General features: G+C 52.5%; 2 protein-coding genes across 8 annotated transcripts in view; one reads left to right on the top strand and one right to left on the bottom strand.

The window, feature by feature from the left end:
• ARSG (arylsulfatase G) overlaps positions 1 to 18310 on the top strand; it is a 102615-nt gene that overhangs the window by 8035 nt on the left and 76270 nt on the right. The gene's annotated exons all lie outside the window — the stretch shown is intronic.
• SLC16A6 (solute carrier family 16 member 6) lies at positions 1004 to 18274 on the bottom strand. Of its 6 annotated transcripts, none has more exons than XM_055408736.2 (6): positions 18137 to 18274; positions 10804 to 11042; positions 7645 to 7788; positions 6072 to 6200; positions 3017 to 3808; positions 1004 to 1667 (listed from the first exon to the last, which is right to left on the bottom strand). In XM_055408736.2, the coding sequence occupies exons 2-6, from the start codon at positions 11033 to 11035 to the stop codon at positions 1414 to 1416; spliced, it is 1551 nt and encodes a 516-aa protein (XP_055264711.2). In that variant the 5' UTR covers positions 11036 to 11042; positions 18137 to 18274; the 3' UTR covers positions 1004 to 1413. The 6 variants fall into 6 exon arrangements, with proteins under 6 accessions (XP_055264711.2, XP_088685536.1, XP_055264710.2 ...); XM_088829410.1 differs by having other exon boundaries at positions 10804 to 11971; positions 18137 to 18273; XM_055408735.2 differs by lacking the exon at positions 18137 to 18274 and adding an exon at positions 11813 to 11968.

Raw genomic sequence — 18310 nt, 5'->3', positions numbered from 1 at the left:
TGGAACCAAACTAGGCTTGTTATATTTTTTTCCCCCTGAGTTGTCAAAAATTAACAGTAAAGTGAGTAGCGATGGAGCAGCGGCTCGGACCGTCACCGGCAGAACGAGATTCAGGACAGGTGAGTGCGTAGCCCACCTGTTCCCCGCATAACCCGCCCTTTTACAGAAAAAAAAACATGCACATGAGAAGACTGTCCGTGTAGTGTGACGCCAAGAACAGGGACCAGTTCGCTGATGACCCAGTAACACAGAGCAGTCAAGCTTTCTAGGATGTAACTCACGATGGTGAAATAAACATCTCTGCTACCCGACGTGAAATACAGAAACGCTTCAACAGTGAGATCGTAAAAAAGAAAACCAGATGCTTCAACAATTCAATGAGATATAATTCTGATCAAAGAAGATCCTCAAGTATTCTTAGGTGATAAATCATTTAAAAAAGCTAAGGCGATTTGCTGTTCATCCCCCACCCCCTTTAAATCACACACATTGCCCTTAAACTGAAGAATCCTTACAACCTGGCCTTTTAGAGAGTAACTTTACAAGTTAAGCGGCATGAAGGAGGCAGAAAGGAGGTAAAAATTCTGCTTATGTCTCAGACGTTCTTTCTTTTGATTACTTTATTCATTCTAGAATAACTTAATAATAAATAGTGGTTTAAATTAAAGACACTACAATCACATATTTCTGAATAAGTCCAAAAAGCAATAGGAAATTCATTTCTGAATGCCATGCTGTGTGTTCTGTATTGAAATACTTCTGGTAAATGACTGGCCGTACAAAGAAGTGGTCATCTTCACATTTCTGAAGTTCAAGTTACGTATATTTTAAAAAATTTCCATTTACTGGCCAAAGGTTTGGTCTTAAATTGTACTTTGTTTCCATGGAATATCTGGAAAATTCAGAGGCCTTAATGTGTTAATGGAAACCTCAGAATTTTTCAAAGGTTTTTAAACAATTTGTACATAGTTCTGAAAATGAGGAATTTTTAAAATGATGTAAGTTGGTTTTTTTTTTTTGAGTGGCCGATTTCATTTCAGTGGCCTGGGCCAGATGTCATTTTCTGCGATAGTGGCATATCAAATGTGAGAGCTCTTCAAACCACTTTGCCAATTCACGTCCCTATTTTAAAACCGGAGTGACCCAGAGCCCTCCTGCGCATCTTTGTGTTGCTACTGAACCCAGCCAGGCTGATGTGCAGAAAGCTGTTCCACTGCTTTTGTTTTGGCATAAAAAACAAGCAAAAGAGAAAACTTACAAGAAGAAAACAAGAAGGATGGTGGTAGTGGTTCTCGCGTACATTCCCTTTGATGTGCAGTCGGAAAGCAGGCGGGTGGTCCACTGCTCTGCCGCCCAGGTCCCCCACCCCACGCCCTCCCCATCCCTGGGGCGCAGCAGTGACGGACGCGGGTGTCAGACAGGCTCTGTTCTCGCAGGAGCTCTGTGCTCGGTCTTCCCCAGGTCCATCTCCAGAAAGTCTTCGGGGATGTCCTGCAACGCCTTTTGCCCGCGGTGACCCTCGGCCTTGCCCTCCCGGGCTTGGGGCCGGCAGCACAGCCCCTGCTTGCAGGGTCTCACGAGGGCAAGGCACACGGCGGCGACCAGCATCCCGGCCGCGCAGGAGTAGAAGGCTCTGCTGTAGATCCTGCTCTGGTCCACCAGCAGACCTGCGGGGGCAGCGGACGTTAGCCACGCAGACCCCTGCCCCGCCCCAGGCGCCCCCAAACTCGGCCACCTCTCTGCCTTCCTGGTTCTGTCTGGCTTTTTTAAGGAAAAACGAGCTTGGAAGGTAGGCGTGTTTTCTATACGGGAGAGAAGATGTAGTCAGACACACCCCACCTGGCACCTGAGAAAATCCTGTCACTTTGTATGTTCTCTGTGGGCAGGTCTGTCCTGGTCGGGAATCTCGAGCATGTGATCAGGGAGACATTCATTTCCTTGGAAAGAAAGCTGACACCCTCTGCTGAGAGGAGGGTGCTCTGTGATCTTCACCCTGATCCACCTCAGGTCACTGGGTAAGATGTGTAATTATCTTAACTTCAAGGACTTATTTCCGGTCCAAGATATAAAATGGGGCTTCCCAGGTGGCGCTAGTGGTAAAGAACCCGCCTGCCACTGCAGGAGACGTAAGAGACCTGGGGTTCGATCCCTGGGTGGGGAAGACCCCCTGGAGAAGGAAATGACAACACACTGCATATTCTTGCCTGGAGAATCCCATGGACAGAGAGGAGCCTGGCGGGCTACAGTCCATGGGGTCGGAAAGGGTCAGACACGACTGAGAGTCTTAGCACACAAGATAAGAAACATGTACATCCTTCCTACAAGGAAATGTTCCCAAGTGACCAGCGGAGTCTCCGCAGAGTGCTGCTCTCTGGGTTCAGTTCCCTAAAAGCCATCCCCCAAAGGGATGCTGGCGTACAGAAGCCTCTCAGTCCTATTTTCTGAAAAGTCAGAGCGTAATGAGGTCAGAAATCCCTGTGTCCCCCGCCACGCGTCTCACAAGGGGAGCCGGTAGCAAACACCCAGGTGGCTCAGGCTGCAGAGCCCAACCCCTCCTGACCCGGGCGCCCATCCCGCGTCGGGCTGGGGGCTGACATGCCCTGGGGTTCACATCCTCACAGTAAGTCAAGAGCGGTGGCTCAGATACTGTCCCTCCTGATACCTCTAAAATTCTCCGCAAGCATCAAGATCAGTAGATGCTGTTTTTCATTCGACCTGAATAGGAAGCTGGCACGATTCACAACAGGACAGTACCCTTGTATGTGGAATCTCAACTGTGCCACAGGTGAAGGCACCTATGAAAGAGGGGCAGAGTCACAGGGGACAGACCCTCCTGCCGAGGAGGAAGGGCTGGGGGGCGGGATGGACCGGGAGTCGGCAGGTACAAACAAGTATATGTGGGATGGGCTGACACCAGGTCCTAGTGCCTGGCACAGGGGACTGCAGTCATTAAACCACCATGGAAAGCAAGGGGACGCTTAGCCCACAAGGGCGCTCCTTTGTGGATGCAGCTTACCTGCAAGGGGGGGTCCGGCCAGCCCCGAGATGCTCTGGAAGAAGACGTAGACGCCGGCTGCCGACGCCATCTTCTGGATGCCCACGACGTCGTCCTCGGCAAGCAGCGGGATGTGAGTGCCCGCCACAGTCCCGATCATGGCCCCCGAGAAGACGCTGCAGGCCATGAGGCCCCAGAAGCCCGCGGCAAACGTGAAGGTGAGCAGGGACAGGGCCAGCAGGACGACGCAGGTGAGCTCGATGTAGACCTTGCGGATGGGCTCCCGGTTGAGGACCAGCCCCGCCCCGACGCGGCCGAACACCTCGGCCACGGCCATGGCGCAGAGCAGCAGGGCCGCGCGGTCGCGGGCCAGGCCAAGGCTGAGCCCCAGCGGGATGATGTACAGGGATGGGGCGAAGAAGCCCAGCGTCACGAACAGCCCGAAGAGCGTGTAGCAGATGAAACTCCTCTCCGTCAGCACGGAGAAGTCCAGCAGCGGGGCGCCGGGCCGGCCGTGGGCCTGCAGCTCGGCTGCAGGCTCCGCCACGGCCGGGTGGCCGGGCACGTTCTTCGGTGAGGTAGTCAGCTCTACTCCTGAGTCGATGGAGTCGATGGAGGTGCGGGTCTTCTCGTTCTCCAGCATGTACTGCGCTTCCTTCCGGTGCTCGGGGGCGGGGGTCTTGGGGGTCCCCGGCACGCCGACGATGACGATGGGCCTGAGCAGCGCGCCGCAGACGACGAGGTTGAGTTGCAGGAGCCCCACGAAGAGCATGCTGTACCTCCAGCCCACGGTCTCCTTCAGGGCTGTGATGGCTGTGGGGGCGAAGCAGAAAGAAAACCCAAGGTCGGAGGACACCGCGGCGGGGAGAGCGGAAGAAAGACAGCTGTCGGGGGGCCGCTGATGGAACATGATGCCTCCCTGGGACTTCTGCTGTGGGCAAAGACTCCGCCCGCCAGTGCAGGGGACCCAGGTTGGAGCCCTCCTCCAGGAAGATCCCACACGCCCAGCAGTGACTGAAGGCCACGCAACACGACTGCTGAGCCCGCGAGCTGCAGCTCCTGTGGGCTGAGAGCCACAGGGCCCGTGCTCGGCAACAAGAAGCCGCTGCAGGGAGAAGCCCTCGCTCGACACAACCAGAGAAAAGCCAGTGCGGCCTTGAAGACAAAAAGGAAAGATGGCCTGACATGCATTATCCCTGGGGGCTTCAGGACTCGAGGAGGAGGAAGGTGTGCCAGGCAAGATGGAACAAACATTCTCAGCCCGGGCTTGTTACGGAGCTTTGGGGGTGCCTTCCTCCAAGCAGAGGCAGAAGGAATGAATGAAGCCTGTGACCCGCATCAGGGTGCACAGGAAGAGACCTGCCGGCAGGCCCCAGCCCCAGCCCGGCCTGTGTCAGAGACGCGACTGGAACACAGCTGGGAGTGTTCTCCAGCAGCGTCTGAGCTGCCCCTGTGCTGTCACCACAGAGGTGAGTGCATCTGACAAGGGCTTGTGTCCAGGAAGCCTGAGGTACTGACTCTCTGGCCTTTTCAAAACGGAACTTCCACCCTTTGAGCTGAATCCTTCTCCAGCCACTCCTGTGGCTCTCAGCAGTAACAGACGAAGGAGAGACTCAGATAAGAATCCAAAATCTCACAGGATTATCCCGGAATTAACACAGTTACCCTGTGATCACGGGACAGGGTTGTCAGGAGCTGTGCTGACGGTATCCTCCGCTGTCTACTCTGTGGGATGCCCTAACTACCTTCCTGCTGGCCTAGAGCATCCTGGAGGCCAGGGCGGGACCCTGGCCGGGGGGAGGGTCGGGCCGACGGAGGCGTCAAACTCCCCAGTAACGAGAGGGTAAACAGGCCCCACAGGATTCCAAGAATCCACGTCGTCATCCCGGGAAGGTGAAATGATGTTCCTGAGAATTTCGCCTCACACGATTCTCACTCCGTGAGCGCTGAAGGTCAGGTTTAAGAGACGTGGTAACTTGTTACTAAGAAGATGGGCTTAGCAAGACAGCCTGTCTTCTGGGCCGGGGGGGGCTCCATTTACTTCTTCAGCACTATTTTTGCTCCTACCTCTATTTCCCCCGTTAATATGGAAAACTCAGAATTGTAAACTCTTTCAGGCTTGGGTATTTCCAAGTGCTTTTGACCCTCTTCTGGCAATAACTGGTCTCCTTTTCTCCATCTGACATTCCTTGGTGCCTACCCGCCAGGTGCCAGGGATGAGCTAGAGAGTAAAGCCGACCCAGATGCAGTTTCCACCTTCAGGGGGTTCACAGGCCACTGACTGTCCCCTCAAGGTTTTATTCTGAAACATTTCAAACCAACAGAAAAGTGCAAAGACTGCCACCTGTATGCCTGCCATCACCGAAATTCAACAATGAAGGGTTTTCTGTCTGCATATTTACAGGCACGCATACATTAAAATTCTTCTGAACTATCTGAAAAGCTTCAGACATGACGTGTCACTTGGAAATACTACGTCTCCATGGAACTCCACCGCCCTTCACTGACACGCTCACCAGAGGATGCAGAGTAAGAGGTGAACCCAGGTCTCCAAGGCGATTTCTCTACCACTGGTCAGTGAAATGCACAAGTTCACAGTTAAGACGGGGAAATAAGCCAGGGGTAACAATCTCCCTGTGAGATCATCCACACACAGCTAACAAGCCCGACTGTACCAGCACAATTTAAATCTGCACAGAATATGGCTCTTTTAACCAAGGAGAGAAATAGAATAGTATAAGCAGTCCCCAAATCTATTTCGGAATAGACGGTTCAAGCTTCCTGGCTGTATATATGCCATGTACCTTCCCATGGGGTTGCAAGGCGCTGGACACGAAAGGGCGGCCGAGCACACACACACACGCACATGCACACACAAGCACGCACACACACACCGCTTCCTATTTATGTAAACTTGGATGAGTATTAAAATGTCTGAACTTTTAAAAAGGGGGTAAGGGAGGATAGATCCTGAAAAGGTGCTGGACTGGAGAAGATACTCAGCCTTTCCTTCTGCACAGGCCACAGCAAGGGGAGCCAGCTCACACGAACACGTGTGCTCTGGCCATCCGCTTACCTGGCGCAAACGCAAACATGGCGAAACATTCTCCCGTAGAAGCAACCGCCGTGACCACGGAGCGCCTCTTGTCGAAGTACTGTGATAGGATGGTGACAGTCGGCAGGAAGCTGAAGCAGAACCCCAGGCCTGTGATGGGACAGCAACGAGACAGTGAGAACCACAAGCCGGCTGAAGCCCGACGCCCGAAGGGTGTGCTCAGAGAGCTGGGATCTGGGTGTTTATTTTAGAAATGATTACGTTCAGGGAGCCCAGAAATTCATTCTGGAGTGAAGAAAAGCAGGTTTCATCAGAGGTCTGGAAAACCTGCAAGAGCTGTTTTGGGAAGCTTGCTGTAGGAAAAAAAAAAAAGGGAACAGAAAAATCTGTTTTGTGGAATTATTTTTTCCTACTTTTCTGCAGTGCCCCCCCCCCCAGATTTATATAATTCACAGTGCACAGAACCCTTATCAAACATAGTTTTTACATAAGACTTCTATTTGGAGATAAATGAGTTTTTGTATGTGCAGAAATATATGGGAAAAAGTCTGAAAATCTTAACTATGTACACATGTATATAGTTATATATAATGAGCAATGCATGGACTCCACTGAAAGGGAAAAGTTTTCTATGTATACATGCCATGTATTTAGTTATATAGCGAGAATTAAATATAGTTACATATACACGTGTGAGTGTGTGCAGTCACTCAGTCCAACTCTTTTTGACCCCTTGAACTGTAGCCCTCCAGGCGCCTCTGTCCGTGGGATTTCCCAGGCAAGAATACTGGAGTGGGTTGGCATTTCCTTCTCCAGGGGATCTTCCCAGCCCAGGGATCAAACCTGTGTCTCTGGCAACTCCTGCACTGCAGGCAGATTTGTTTACCACTGAGCCACTGGGGAAGCCCATATGTGTGTGTATATATATATATAGGGATAATTATATATAATCTGTGAGTAATGTGTGGACTCCTTTGAAAGGGAAAAAGTTTTCCAAATATATGTACATATGTATGTGTGTATTTAGTTATACATATATAGTTATGTACAGAGTTACACATATATAGAGAGTTTCATATATACATAGAGTTATATATAGAGTTATGGAGTTTTATATATACAGTTATGATATATATATATATACAGTTATGTGTGTATATATATATATAAAATCTGTGACTTATGTACAGAGTCCTTTGAAAGGGGAAAAGTTTCCTCAGACCCCTCGGTCCAGCACTGGCCCCTCCCTTACAGCTCAGACTTCACAGCCAGACTTGGGAAACGCTGGTTAAAGAAAGTCAAACCTTGTTTTGTGAAAAGGACGTTTTGTGCCTGCAAACTCTTGTGAAAGAGAAGTTCTCTTTTCTCATCGGTAAATATTAAAACAACATCAGACAGAAAGTCCTGGGTGTTGAGAAGAGGAGCCCGTCCGGCCCAGTTCAGAGGCACAGATGTGGGCCAGCCCCCATTTTAAAGAGAAAAGAGAATGGGGGGCGGGGGGAGAACCACGCGATGGATCCGAGTCCACCCTCCCCACTGCTCGTTCTGGACTCCGGGTCTCCGGAGGAGGCGCGAGCCCAGGAGGGACGCTCACCAGAGACGACGCCGATGGCGATGTACATGTGGTAGACCTTCTGCGAGAAGGCGGCCGTCACCATGCCCGCGCTGACCAGCAGGCCGCCCAGCATCACCACCAGGCGGTGTCCAAACCGGCTGCTCAGGACGGTGGAGAGTGGGGCTGCAGAGGACAGTGGGCAGGTCTCAGCTCCCAGGGCCTCGGCTCGGCCTCCGCGGGAGTCTGTCTTTTTAACTTGTTACTCAAGTGTAGGTGACTTGCAACAAAGTGATTCAGTTACACAAATGCTGTAAAATTATTCTCTCCACTGTCAGCTGGTGGGATCTTAGTTCCCCAATCAGGGATCGAACCCAGGCCCCCAGCAGGGAAGGCTCAGCGTCCTAACCAGTGGACCACAGGGAGTCCACTCCGCTAAGGTTTCTCTCGGGCTCCTGCAGACAGGTCCCCGTGCTGTGCAGGGGTCCCGCACACGCTAGTTGCACTGGCTGTCCCCACATTGCCTCCTTCCTGCCTTGGGAACCACAAGTCTGTTCTCGTGCCTTTAAGTCCGTCGTAAGACCCCATCCTCTAAAATCTCTTCTGGGGGCTCCTCAAAGAGAAAGCCAGAGTCACAGTCTAAAACTTACATCCATCTTCTCAGAGGACAGACTCTGGCCCACCAGGAGCCCCTGTGACACTGGAGAAGTGTTACATTTGTTATTCTGTAATAAACATGGGGCTTCCAATGACTGTCATTTGTTATTCTGTAATAAACATGGGGCTTCCAATGACTGTGTGTCGCTTCTTTTGTTTCTATACTCATTGCTCTGGATTCTTTTGAACAAGGCTCCATTTAGGGTCAAATTCCACTTAACTTTTTTGCAAATGGTATGAAAGTATGGTGGGTTCTGTTATGCAAAGCAGAAGCAGGCTAGCTGTGGGACGGATAATTCAAAGTGGCTGATGCATTACAGTTGGCGTAGCTTCTATGCACTGTCCCCCAGGACATTTAAGTCTGGCAAATAAGTTTCCAAGTTATATGTTACTTAGGCTACCACTGCTACCCCACCCGAGCACAAGGAGATAAGGGGCCCCTCCGGAGTTGGAGGGAGGAAGAACAGCGTGGCACATGCTGGACAGAAAGAGCAGAACAACCAAAAAAGGACTCAGTGTTGCTGAGGTTGGGCCGCACGTATCTCTCAACGCTGGTAGAGCATCAGCTCATGTGTTAATCGAGTGAAGAATGAAATCACTAGGGCCATGTTTAGGCAGTGCGCAGACTCAGGCATTAGCAACCAGGATCAAAGCATTCTGTGTAAATCCGTCTACTCAAAGCTCTGGTTTTTCCAGGAGTCATGTACAAACGTGAGAGCTGGACCATAAAGAAGGCTGAGTGCTAAGCAACTTTTGCTTTCAGCTTTCCAATATGGTTCTGGAGAAAACTTCTGAGAGTCTCTTGGACAGTGAGGAGATGAAAGCAGTCAATCCTAAAGGAAATCAACCCTGAATATTCCTTGGAAGAACTGAAACAAAAGCTCCAATACTTTGGCCACCTGAAGAGCTGACTCACTGGAAAAGGCCCTGATGCTGGGAAAGATTGAAGGCAGGAGGAGAAGGGGCGACAGAGGATGAGATGGTTGGATGGCGTCACCGACTCAACGGACGTGAGTTTGAGCGAGCCCTGGAGACGGTGAAGGATAGAGGAGCCTGGCATGCTGCGTGCGGTCCATGGGGTCGCAGAGAGTTGGATATGACTTAGTGACTGAACAATAACAACAACGTAACAGCATTTAGAACAATTATCTTCTGGGACTTCCCTGGCAGTTCAGAGGCTAACAAACTGCACTCCCAACACGGGGGGCCCAGGTTCAATCCCTGGTCCGGGAACTGGAGCTCACATGCTGCAACTAAGACCCAGAATGGCTGAACAAATAAGTTAGTGAATTAGTTAAAGTTAAAAATGAACAGTTATCTTTGTTTAAATAGGGTTAACTGGGTGTTTCTTGTGGACTATATTACCTTTGGTTAGAGAAGGGCTAAAAGTTCAACTTTGGAATTTTCTTATTTTGGTTACCAAATGTAAAATTTTGGTTCTGGTTCATGTAAGTTATCTTCCCAAGAAAGTAAACAACCCTCCAATTAAGAAATTCTCTTACTCTTCACACCGGAACTAGGAGTACACTTCCATGAAACATGCGGGAGACGGAATCAGGGCCACTGGGAGAGAGTCTTGACTTTAGCAGAGAACAGTGGCGCTGCCTCCTTCAGGCAGTGCAGGGCAGAAACCTAAGTGCACTCAGACAGGCCTGGGCGTTCCTGGCGGCTCAGATGGCAGAGAATCCGCCTGCAGTGCAGGAGGCCTGGGTCTGATGCCTGGGTCGGGAAGATCTCCTGGAGAAGGGAATGGCAACCCGCTCCAGTATTCTTGCCTGGAGAATCCCATGGACAGAGGAGCCTGGCGGGTTGTCCACGGGGTCACAGAGAGTCAGATACCACTAAGCAAATGACACTTCGGAAAACTTTAGAGGTAACGGCTCCATGGCAGGATGTGAATCTAACGTTAGGGAAGCTGAATGCAGCTCCGTTAACTGTCAGGGGTAAGTTCAATCGCCCTGCTTGCTCAGGAAAGCCTGCCGTGGCCCCGACAGATGGATGAACCATCATGAGACCTCACGGCTGTGTCGTGTTACTAGGTCTGTAGGGGACGAAGTGAAAGCGAGTCTGTTAAGAATTACACTGCAGTGTATTGTGCCTGATGCTGCTGGATCTGGGAGTCCGGATGGGAACTCCTTTAGGGAAAGAGGTGTTTTGCATTCACAGCGTCCCCTTTGGACACGTGTGACTGTCATGCTCTGCTTGCACACATTCCACCTCTCTTCTGCCTGCAGCCACAGCTGCAGTTTCCACCTGTTTCCTCAGCATGTTCTTACGAGACCAGGGCCTGGGATGCTGAGGACTTTGTGACGTTTCTTCTCTAGGAAATGACTGGCTTCCCCGTGAACAGGAGTGTAACTGTTGTCCTCAAGATACTCTACAGGATCCTAAGAGCGTGCACAGGAGGGCTTTAACACGTGTGCCCTGAATGGACAGCAGTCGGGTCTGGCAAACAGACCATCTTCCTCAGCGTCTCTTACCTCGTTAGGCAAACTGCTAAGACACATATGCTTGTATGGCGTTGAAGCTGAAAGACGTACTAACCTGTGAATGTTAAGACGAAGACACAAATGGAGATGATCCACGAGATCCTGCTGTTGGATTCACCGAAACTGTCCATTAAGTCATTGAAGAAGACACCGAACGACTTGATGATGCCGTAGGTGAAGACCTCGACGAAGAAAAAAGAAACAGCAACCACCCAGCCCCATCCACCGTCAGGCACTTGAGTATAGACATTGGCTCTGCAACAAAGCTGCGATTTCTTATGGGACATTCTTAATCTGAAAGAAAAAATTAAAACAAAATTAGACCAGCAGTGGCCTGAGGATGCTGCTGCTAACTGCTCAGTCACTTCAGTCGTGTCCGACTCTGTGCGACCCCATAGACGGCAGCCCACCAGGCTCCGCCATCTCTGGGATTCTCCAGGCAAGAACACTGGAGTGGGTTGCCATTTCCTTCTCCAATGCATGAAAGTGAAAAGTGAAAGTGAAGTCGCTCAGTCGTATCCCACTCTTCGCGACCCCATGGACTACAACCTACCAGGCTCCTCCACCCATGGGATTTTCCAGGCAAGAGTACTGGAGTGAGTTGCCATTGCCTTCTCCCGGCCTGAGGATAGATAACTCTAATACCAGACATCACGGATAAGAGCTAGTTAATACAGTTCTTAGGTCAACGAACGTTTAAATCACGTGCAGTTAGGATAAAATCTTTGAATACTAATAATATGTACCCATCTGTTTATATCTGTCCATTTGTCTGTATATCTGTCATCTATTATCTGTCATCCTCTGTCTCTATCATCCACGTACCATCCATCCTTCTGTCTAGCTGGCTAGCTATCACCTAACGCACTATCTTTGTGTTGTATATGGAGCCTTCAGGGAAGTCAGGTTTCCAAGCTATGGCAGTTAATGGCAAAAACTAACCAAACAAACATAAAGAACCCGGGCAGGATATTTAGAGGCACCCTGGAGGATGAAGAGAGGCGTCCATGCTGACTGTGGACCTGAAGACAAGTCAGGTGATCGTAACTGGTCACCAAACTGACCAGAAGAAGCGTGGATCAGGATGAAGCCCAGGAAAGGAGGCGCGCAGGCCACCCTCCAGGGCCTCGAGCGGGAGACGCCCTGCCTCTGCCCGGTGCTGCGGTCCTTCAGAGCCGCCTGCTTCCCATCCGATCAGGGTCTGGGGTCGCGTGTGGACGCACCTGCAGGACGGAATGGGGCAGATAAAAACGTGGGCCTCTGTCTGCTGGGAGCCGGCTCAGCACGATCGAGCTCCTCACAGTGCATCACCCCACGGTGTCTGAGGGCTGGGCTTCCTCCACACAGGACCAGCGCTCCAGGATATAATGGCCAAATAAGGCGCCACCAACTCAGGGGTCTGGGGACCAGGGCACTTAAGCCAGTTACCCCCGACTTCACTGTGCTTTTCCAATCAAGTTGCAACAAACCTCAGAACAGACAGTGCTGTCCCACCACTAAGGGGACATGCTACAGTTAACCTTGGAGCCAGGACCGTTTAAGGCTTCTGCAGTGGACTGAAGCCCGTAAACACGGGCATTTTCAAAACTTTTGCAGTTGCATACACTTTCAAACAGTCATGTGTGTTTTTAGCCCAACTAAACTCACTGACAAGAATCAATGAGTCTGTGGTCTCTGAGCTCTTAATGGCAACCCACCAGCCAATCTGAAAGGAAATCAACCCTGAATATTCACTGCAAGGACTGATGCTGAAGCTCTGATACTTTGACCACCTGATACGAAGATCTGACTCATTGGAAAAGATTGAGGGCAGGAGGGGAAGGGCATGACAGAGAATGAGATGGTTGGGTGGCATCACCGATGCAATGGATGTGAATTTCAGCAAACTCCAGGAGACAGTGAAGGACAGGGAAGCCTGGCGTGCTGCAGTCCATGGGGTTGCAGAGTCGGACATGACTTAAAGGCCTGAATGACAATACCTTGAGTTTAAGAATCCTCCACAGTTATGCAGCTGCATCCCAGTGAACTTTCAGGATGTACGGGTAACCTAGCCATGAGCTGTAGTGCACGTGTACTGAGGCAGGTCTTATCGCTAACGGAGGGCGAAGGAGGAGTAACAGGACAAACTTCCACCTGGCCAGTGACTTGTCAGTTTCTGATACAAGGATCCAATATTCAGAATGTGCTCTAAGAATCTTATAAGGCAACCAACCTGACCTCATTTCATCTTGTTCAGCCTATTGACAGCGTGTCAGCCTAGTATTTTGAAAGGACTGTTCACGCATTTTACCCTCTTACTGTTAGCTATTTGGCTGCATAAAATAGGGCACACGACGCTTTAAGAAGCTTATGCTCCATGCAGCAAAGGCCTCTGTTTTGATGAGTCCGCGTGTCATGCCTGAGAGTGGAGGGGGAAGATGGGATGCAGAGAATTCGGCGACTCAGGGCGGAGGCCGTGACGGTCACAGACCAGCTGGCCTGTCACACTCCCAGCTATCACAGGGAACCCCGGGCCCTCTAGCAGCGGAGGTGTTCCCAGGCCTCCTCCTTCCTTAGACTTTCTGAGTTCACCCCCAGGATGAGGCGGCTGGGGCGGAGGCGTGCCAAGAGTAGTGAGCTTACGACTGAGAAGGAAAAAAAAAAAAAGTACTGGGCTGACCAGAAAGTTCGTTCGGGTCTCTCTGTAAGCCGGTATGGGAAACGTGCCCGAGTTTGTCGGCCAACCCGATCGCGCCAGTGTTGGTTTTGGCACCGTGGTCATCCCGGGAGGGAAGGAGAGGGTGTCGGGGGGCCCACAGCCCAGGTCACCCTCCCCTCTCGTTCCCCGACTCAGCCATTCCTTTGAGCTCCACCTTGGAAGCCCAAGACTCCTTCACTGGTGTCTTAACTGGCTCCACGTGTCTGGTACAATTAATCTTGCTGAAATGCTGCACCGTCATGACATTTTTCTGCTCGGACTTTTTCAGCGCTTTCCTCTTTCTGAAGGACAGAATCCACGGGACCAGCTTCACATTCCATGTCCTTCCTAGCTGGACACACCCCCGTGACCCCCTGTCTGCAGAGCTCTGCAGCCTTACCCCTGCCTGTTCTTGGGTTCCACTAGCCAGCCAGGCCACCCTGGACCCCTCCGGGCCTCAGAGCCTCCAGCCTCCTTGCCTGTGGCCGTGCCCGCTTCCCAGGCTGGAGGCCCCCTCCGTACAGCTGGCACCCACAAGGCGCGGCTCCATCGCGTCCTCCTCCTCCGAGAGGCTTCCTCTGACCCGCTCAACCTCAGGGGTCTCTTCGAGGGACAAACGTCCTTGAAACACATGCACTCGTCTTATTTGCTCAGTTATCAGCTCACGGAAAACAAAAGCTGGGGCTTGGGTCCCTACAGAGCCCCCCGGTACCTTGCACACGAGGACGTACCTGCCAGGTGCCTGGGCCCACACGGGGTGGGGGGGCTGGCGACAGCCCAGAGGTGGCCTCCGCCTCCACACTGTCAGCGTGTGTTGATAACGATAAAAACCCTTAAGGCTGAAATCCCATCACATCTTAAAACCATTCAGCCGCATCCTTCCGGAACTCAGCACATTTCCGGCCAGCAGTGGCAGCTAGGTCCAAGGCCACATGGGCATGATCTGACCCACAAGGGGGCCCTGGAAATCCAAGCATTTTAATAGCGGGCTCAGGCCAACCTGAACAAAAACACATTGGGCTGACATTGATAAAGGCCCCAGGGGGACAAAAGGAATCTCTCGCTAGCCTGCTGCGGGACGGAGGCACGCTCTTCGGTTGGGTGGTACTTAGCGGAACACGGCTTCCCTGGAGGCTCAGCTGGTCAAGAAACGACGTGCAATGACGGAGACCAGGGTTCAATCCCTGGGTGGAGGGCGCAGCTACCCACCCCAATGTTCTTGCCCGGAGACTCCCATAGACAGAGGGGCCTGGAGGCTGCAGTCCAGGGGGCCACAGAGAGCCAGACACGACTGGCAACTACCGCATGCACTAGAGGAGCGGGAGCGGACTGCAGCCTCGCACAACGCTGCGCCGCCTCCTCTCGGCAGGCCCTGGGCAAGGCTGGCGCTCAGCTCTGCTCACGGAGGCCCATCTCTCGCACCCCTTTGCTGTGTGACCTGAGGAAAGCTGCTGCAGCTCTCTGGGCCTGAGCGCCTCACTAGTCAAATGAGGACGCTGGCTTTGGGACTCCTTAAAGCTCCACCCAGCTCTGGCAGCTGATCCTTTAGTGCCCAATCACCTGAGTCCTCGGGTTGAACCTGGTGGCCCAGGGTGCCCGGGGAGCTGGGAGGCAGGTGTGAGCGCCAGGTGATGCCCATGGACGCGGGTGGACAGGTGCTGACGCCGGCAAGATCTGCACTGGGCTGTCTGGCTACAGGATGGCGGCCACTGCTTCCCTTCTGTTTCTTCTCTGAGCCCCTCCTGGGTGTTCAATGCCTCTGTTTTTTTTTTTTTTCCAAACTTTGCTTTATATCCAGGCTCCTCCCCTGAAGCCAGATACGACTGTAACTGTCACCTGCATTCTTAAGGTTGCAGAGGACAGCTCTCGTTATTATTACTGGAATCACCCTAAAGGGAAGATGACCCCCCAGGACCCAGAGAACCCCCAGTGTTACTTCCGTATCATCCGAGTGCACCCTCTGCCCTGGTGTAGCGAGCTCTGGAGATCGTGACACAGAATAGTGGCAGGACAGCCCAGTGCTGTAACACACAGTGAGGACACCCTGCTCACAGCAGCCGCTTTCTCCAGACCCAGCGCCGGGCAGTGTGCTTGGCACACGGTATGTGCTCGATAAAAGCTCACTGAGCACGATATGTGTCCTGGGGCGCTCCTGAAGCAGTGCGTGGCTCTAGCCCCCCAAAGCCCTGCTGGCAGAATAAACCTTCCCTGGACTCTGCTGCTATGCACTCAGCAGGCCGGCCGGCTTAACAAACAGGTCAGTCTCTACAAACAAAGCCAGAAACCAAGGCCTGTGGCTTAAAAGGCTCTAAGAATTCCAGAACATGGAGATATCTGGAGATATCTGTTTGCTTTTACGGGTACATGTGTTTCTCTGAGGGGAAGGGATATTCGTTGACTGTGTGGGGATATAGTCGCGCAACCCATGGCCTGGGGAGAATCACCCTGCTCCTTGATCTTCAGTCTCAAGAGGTGAACAGGGTGCTTGAACTAGACGGGGATGATCTCAGTTCTCTTCCTGCTCTAGAAACCTCCACTTCTGATAGCCTCTGACCCCGACTGGCCCTATGTGACCCTTTCATCTTTCTCAATTCGTTTCTAAGCCCTTTGACCCAAGGCCCACAGGCCTGCCTTTGTAAGGCTCTTGTGAATTTGTTGAATTTCTATTTACCATCAACTGGGGAAATGACTTCATCTCTTAAGTTTCACCCTCTAAAAGCAGGGGTGAGACGTGGCTACTCTGGAGGGTAAGACGCTCGAACTCCAAACTGGGGTTCCTGGCAGCCATCCTGCCCTCACCCTAACGTTCGTCCAAAGAGGATGAACAAAACGCGCTGGGCTGTTTGGAGTGATTTCCTATGAGCATTTGGTCATCTAATCTTAAATAAATGACTGTTCTGCCAAGGCTTGGAAAGCTGCTAGAGCTGGGAATCCCTCTGCGATTTGATTTCCTGAGAAAAGCTTTGCCCTGGAGGCATAAAGAATGCAAAATATTGGACTGGGATGGACCATCAGGGTGCTTGTCCAGGGTCAGAGCAGAGCGAAGTCCAAAAAAAAAAAAAAAAAAGCAGGCTCTGGTGGGCAGAGGTGCTGCTGGTGTGAGCGCAGCCTCCCGAGCCACTGCCTCCCTTCAACCTTCTTAAAGGCGTAGCCTGGAGAACAGCTTTCGACAAGTTGTTTCCGGCCCTAGCAGTCAGAACCCGTCTGTATTTAGGTGAAGTTCACCTCCATCATCTATTTTAAAAAAATCCCAAGCCTAACCTGGACAACCACCCCTACCGCTCTGAATCATTGGCTAAACTGGTTCACCCCTTTTACAAGATGGTGATGCGGACACCGAGCCCTTAATTTAGGTGTCCTCCTCAGGAGTTCCAGTGAGGAAAGTTCTTTTTGGGAAACCACAGAAGGAAGACTCAGGGTTAGTGGTCCTCATGAAGACAGAAGAGCTTTTCCACTTGGCTGCATTGTTTATTTACATACTGGAACTCTCCATCTTGGACGGGCTTCCCTTAATTATGAGAAGTATTTCTATATCCACCAGGCAGGGTGAATTGTTCCCCCTCCCCACCACCAGATGCTGGGACTGGTGCTTGGAGTGGGGAGACCCCTCCCTTCCAGATCTCTGTGCAGCACTTGGGACTGTTTGTTGCAAACAAGACCCTGCACCTAATCCACTTACTATGATTTGCAAAATGATGAGATTACCGAGAAATCCCATTCCCAGGGCAGAAACCGTCTCCGTGCAAAAAGAGCTGCCCAGAGGTGTCTAAAACTGTGCATACAAAACCAGCTCTCAGGTGGACAAGTCGTCACCGCTTGTTCTGCCCCAGCTGGCTCCAGGGAAGTCTTTTTCTGAGACTGACGCACTCCCCCCGCCCTTGGCGTTTGCTGACAAGTTACAGTGCCACCTAACAAACTTCTATCACCTGTCTGCTGGGGGACCGTGGGGCTCTAGTTTAAAAAAGAAGGCAGCAAAGAAAACCAGAAGGAAGTAACCCATTTCCTCTGCTTGACCATCCTCCCGGGCCACGGCTCCGCTCCGCTCCCCGGGCGCTTCCCCGTGGTGGGCAGCCCCGGGGACCTTGGAAGTTGAACGCGACGAGCCGTCCGCTGACAGCCCTGCGGGTCAGGGCAGGCGAGCGGCTGTCGGGGGCCGAGCCTGCCTCCCGGGTGGTCGCCCCGGCGCGTACGGCGGGTGGGGGGAGGCCGGGACCCCCGCTTTCCTCGGCGCTGCCTCCAGGGCCGCCCTGCGCGCGCGCCAGCCTGGGGACAGTATCTCTGACATTTCGCTCCCGTGACGCGCGGAGAACTTGATGCGGAAAATGCGTGCAGCGGGCTCAGCGCGGCGCCCCCCGCTGCCGACAGCCCGGAGACCCTCGCCGAGGCCGGAGGGGGGCACCCAAAGGCCAGACCTGCCTTGAGGTGTCTTCCGGACCCCTGTGTTCCGGGGCCGCCGACAGGCAACTCTCGGCTGCCCACACCGGCGACAGCGCGCCATCCCGGGGCCCCCAGCGTTACCAACTGTCAGAGAGGATTCGGGGGAGCACGGTCTCCAAAACGCTCAGCTGCTCAGTGGTTTCCTCCCCCCTCTCCAGCCTCCCCCCCGCCGGCCACACTAGCCCCCCAAAAGCTCCGAACACAGATTTTCACAAACCCACCCACAGCCCACCAGCAAACTTTTAAACACGCAAAATGATAAAAACCAACTCACCAAGTTAGGACGGAGAAGAATAAACCCCAAAGGCTCTCAATTAAGGCGGAGGCCGGGCCGCCCCCTCCTTATAAGCAGTTCGGGAACACGAGAAAGGATTAACCCCTGAGGCGTGGGCCCCAGCCTATGGCAAGTTGGTTCCGGCGGGCGAGCCCCGGGCGCCCGGCCCCCCGC

The sequence above is a fragment of the Moschus berezovskii genome, chromosome 20 (assembly GCF_049115385.1).
Source record: "Moschus berezovskii isolate FMDL1 chromosome 20, NW_MosBer_1.0, whole genome shotgun sequence".
Classification (NCBI taxonomy): domain Eukaryota; kingdom Metazoa; phylum Chordata; class Mammalia; order Artiodactyla; family Moschidae; genus Moschus; species Moschus berezovskii.
This window is presented reverse-complemented; position numbering and strand designations above follow the sequence as displayed.

Bases quoted from the DNA above. Each gene is read 5' to 3' on its own strand.
- SLC16A6 (XM_088829410.1), bottom strand. From the start codon at position 11,230: ATGCATTGGAGAAGGAAATGGCAACCCACTCCAGTGTTCTTGCCTGGA. The intron at 6,201-7,644 runs GTGAGCGTCCCT...GTCCCATCACAG, and splicing joins CGCCATCGGCGTCGTCTCTG to GCCTGGGGTTCTGCTTCAGC. The intron at 1,668-3,016 runs GTAAGCTGCATC...CTGCCCCCGCAG, and splicing joins GGCCGGACCCCCCCTTGCAG to GTCTGCTGGTGGACCAGAGC.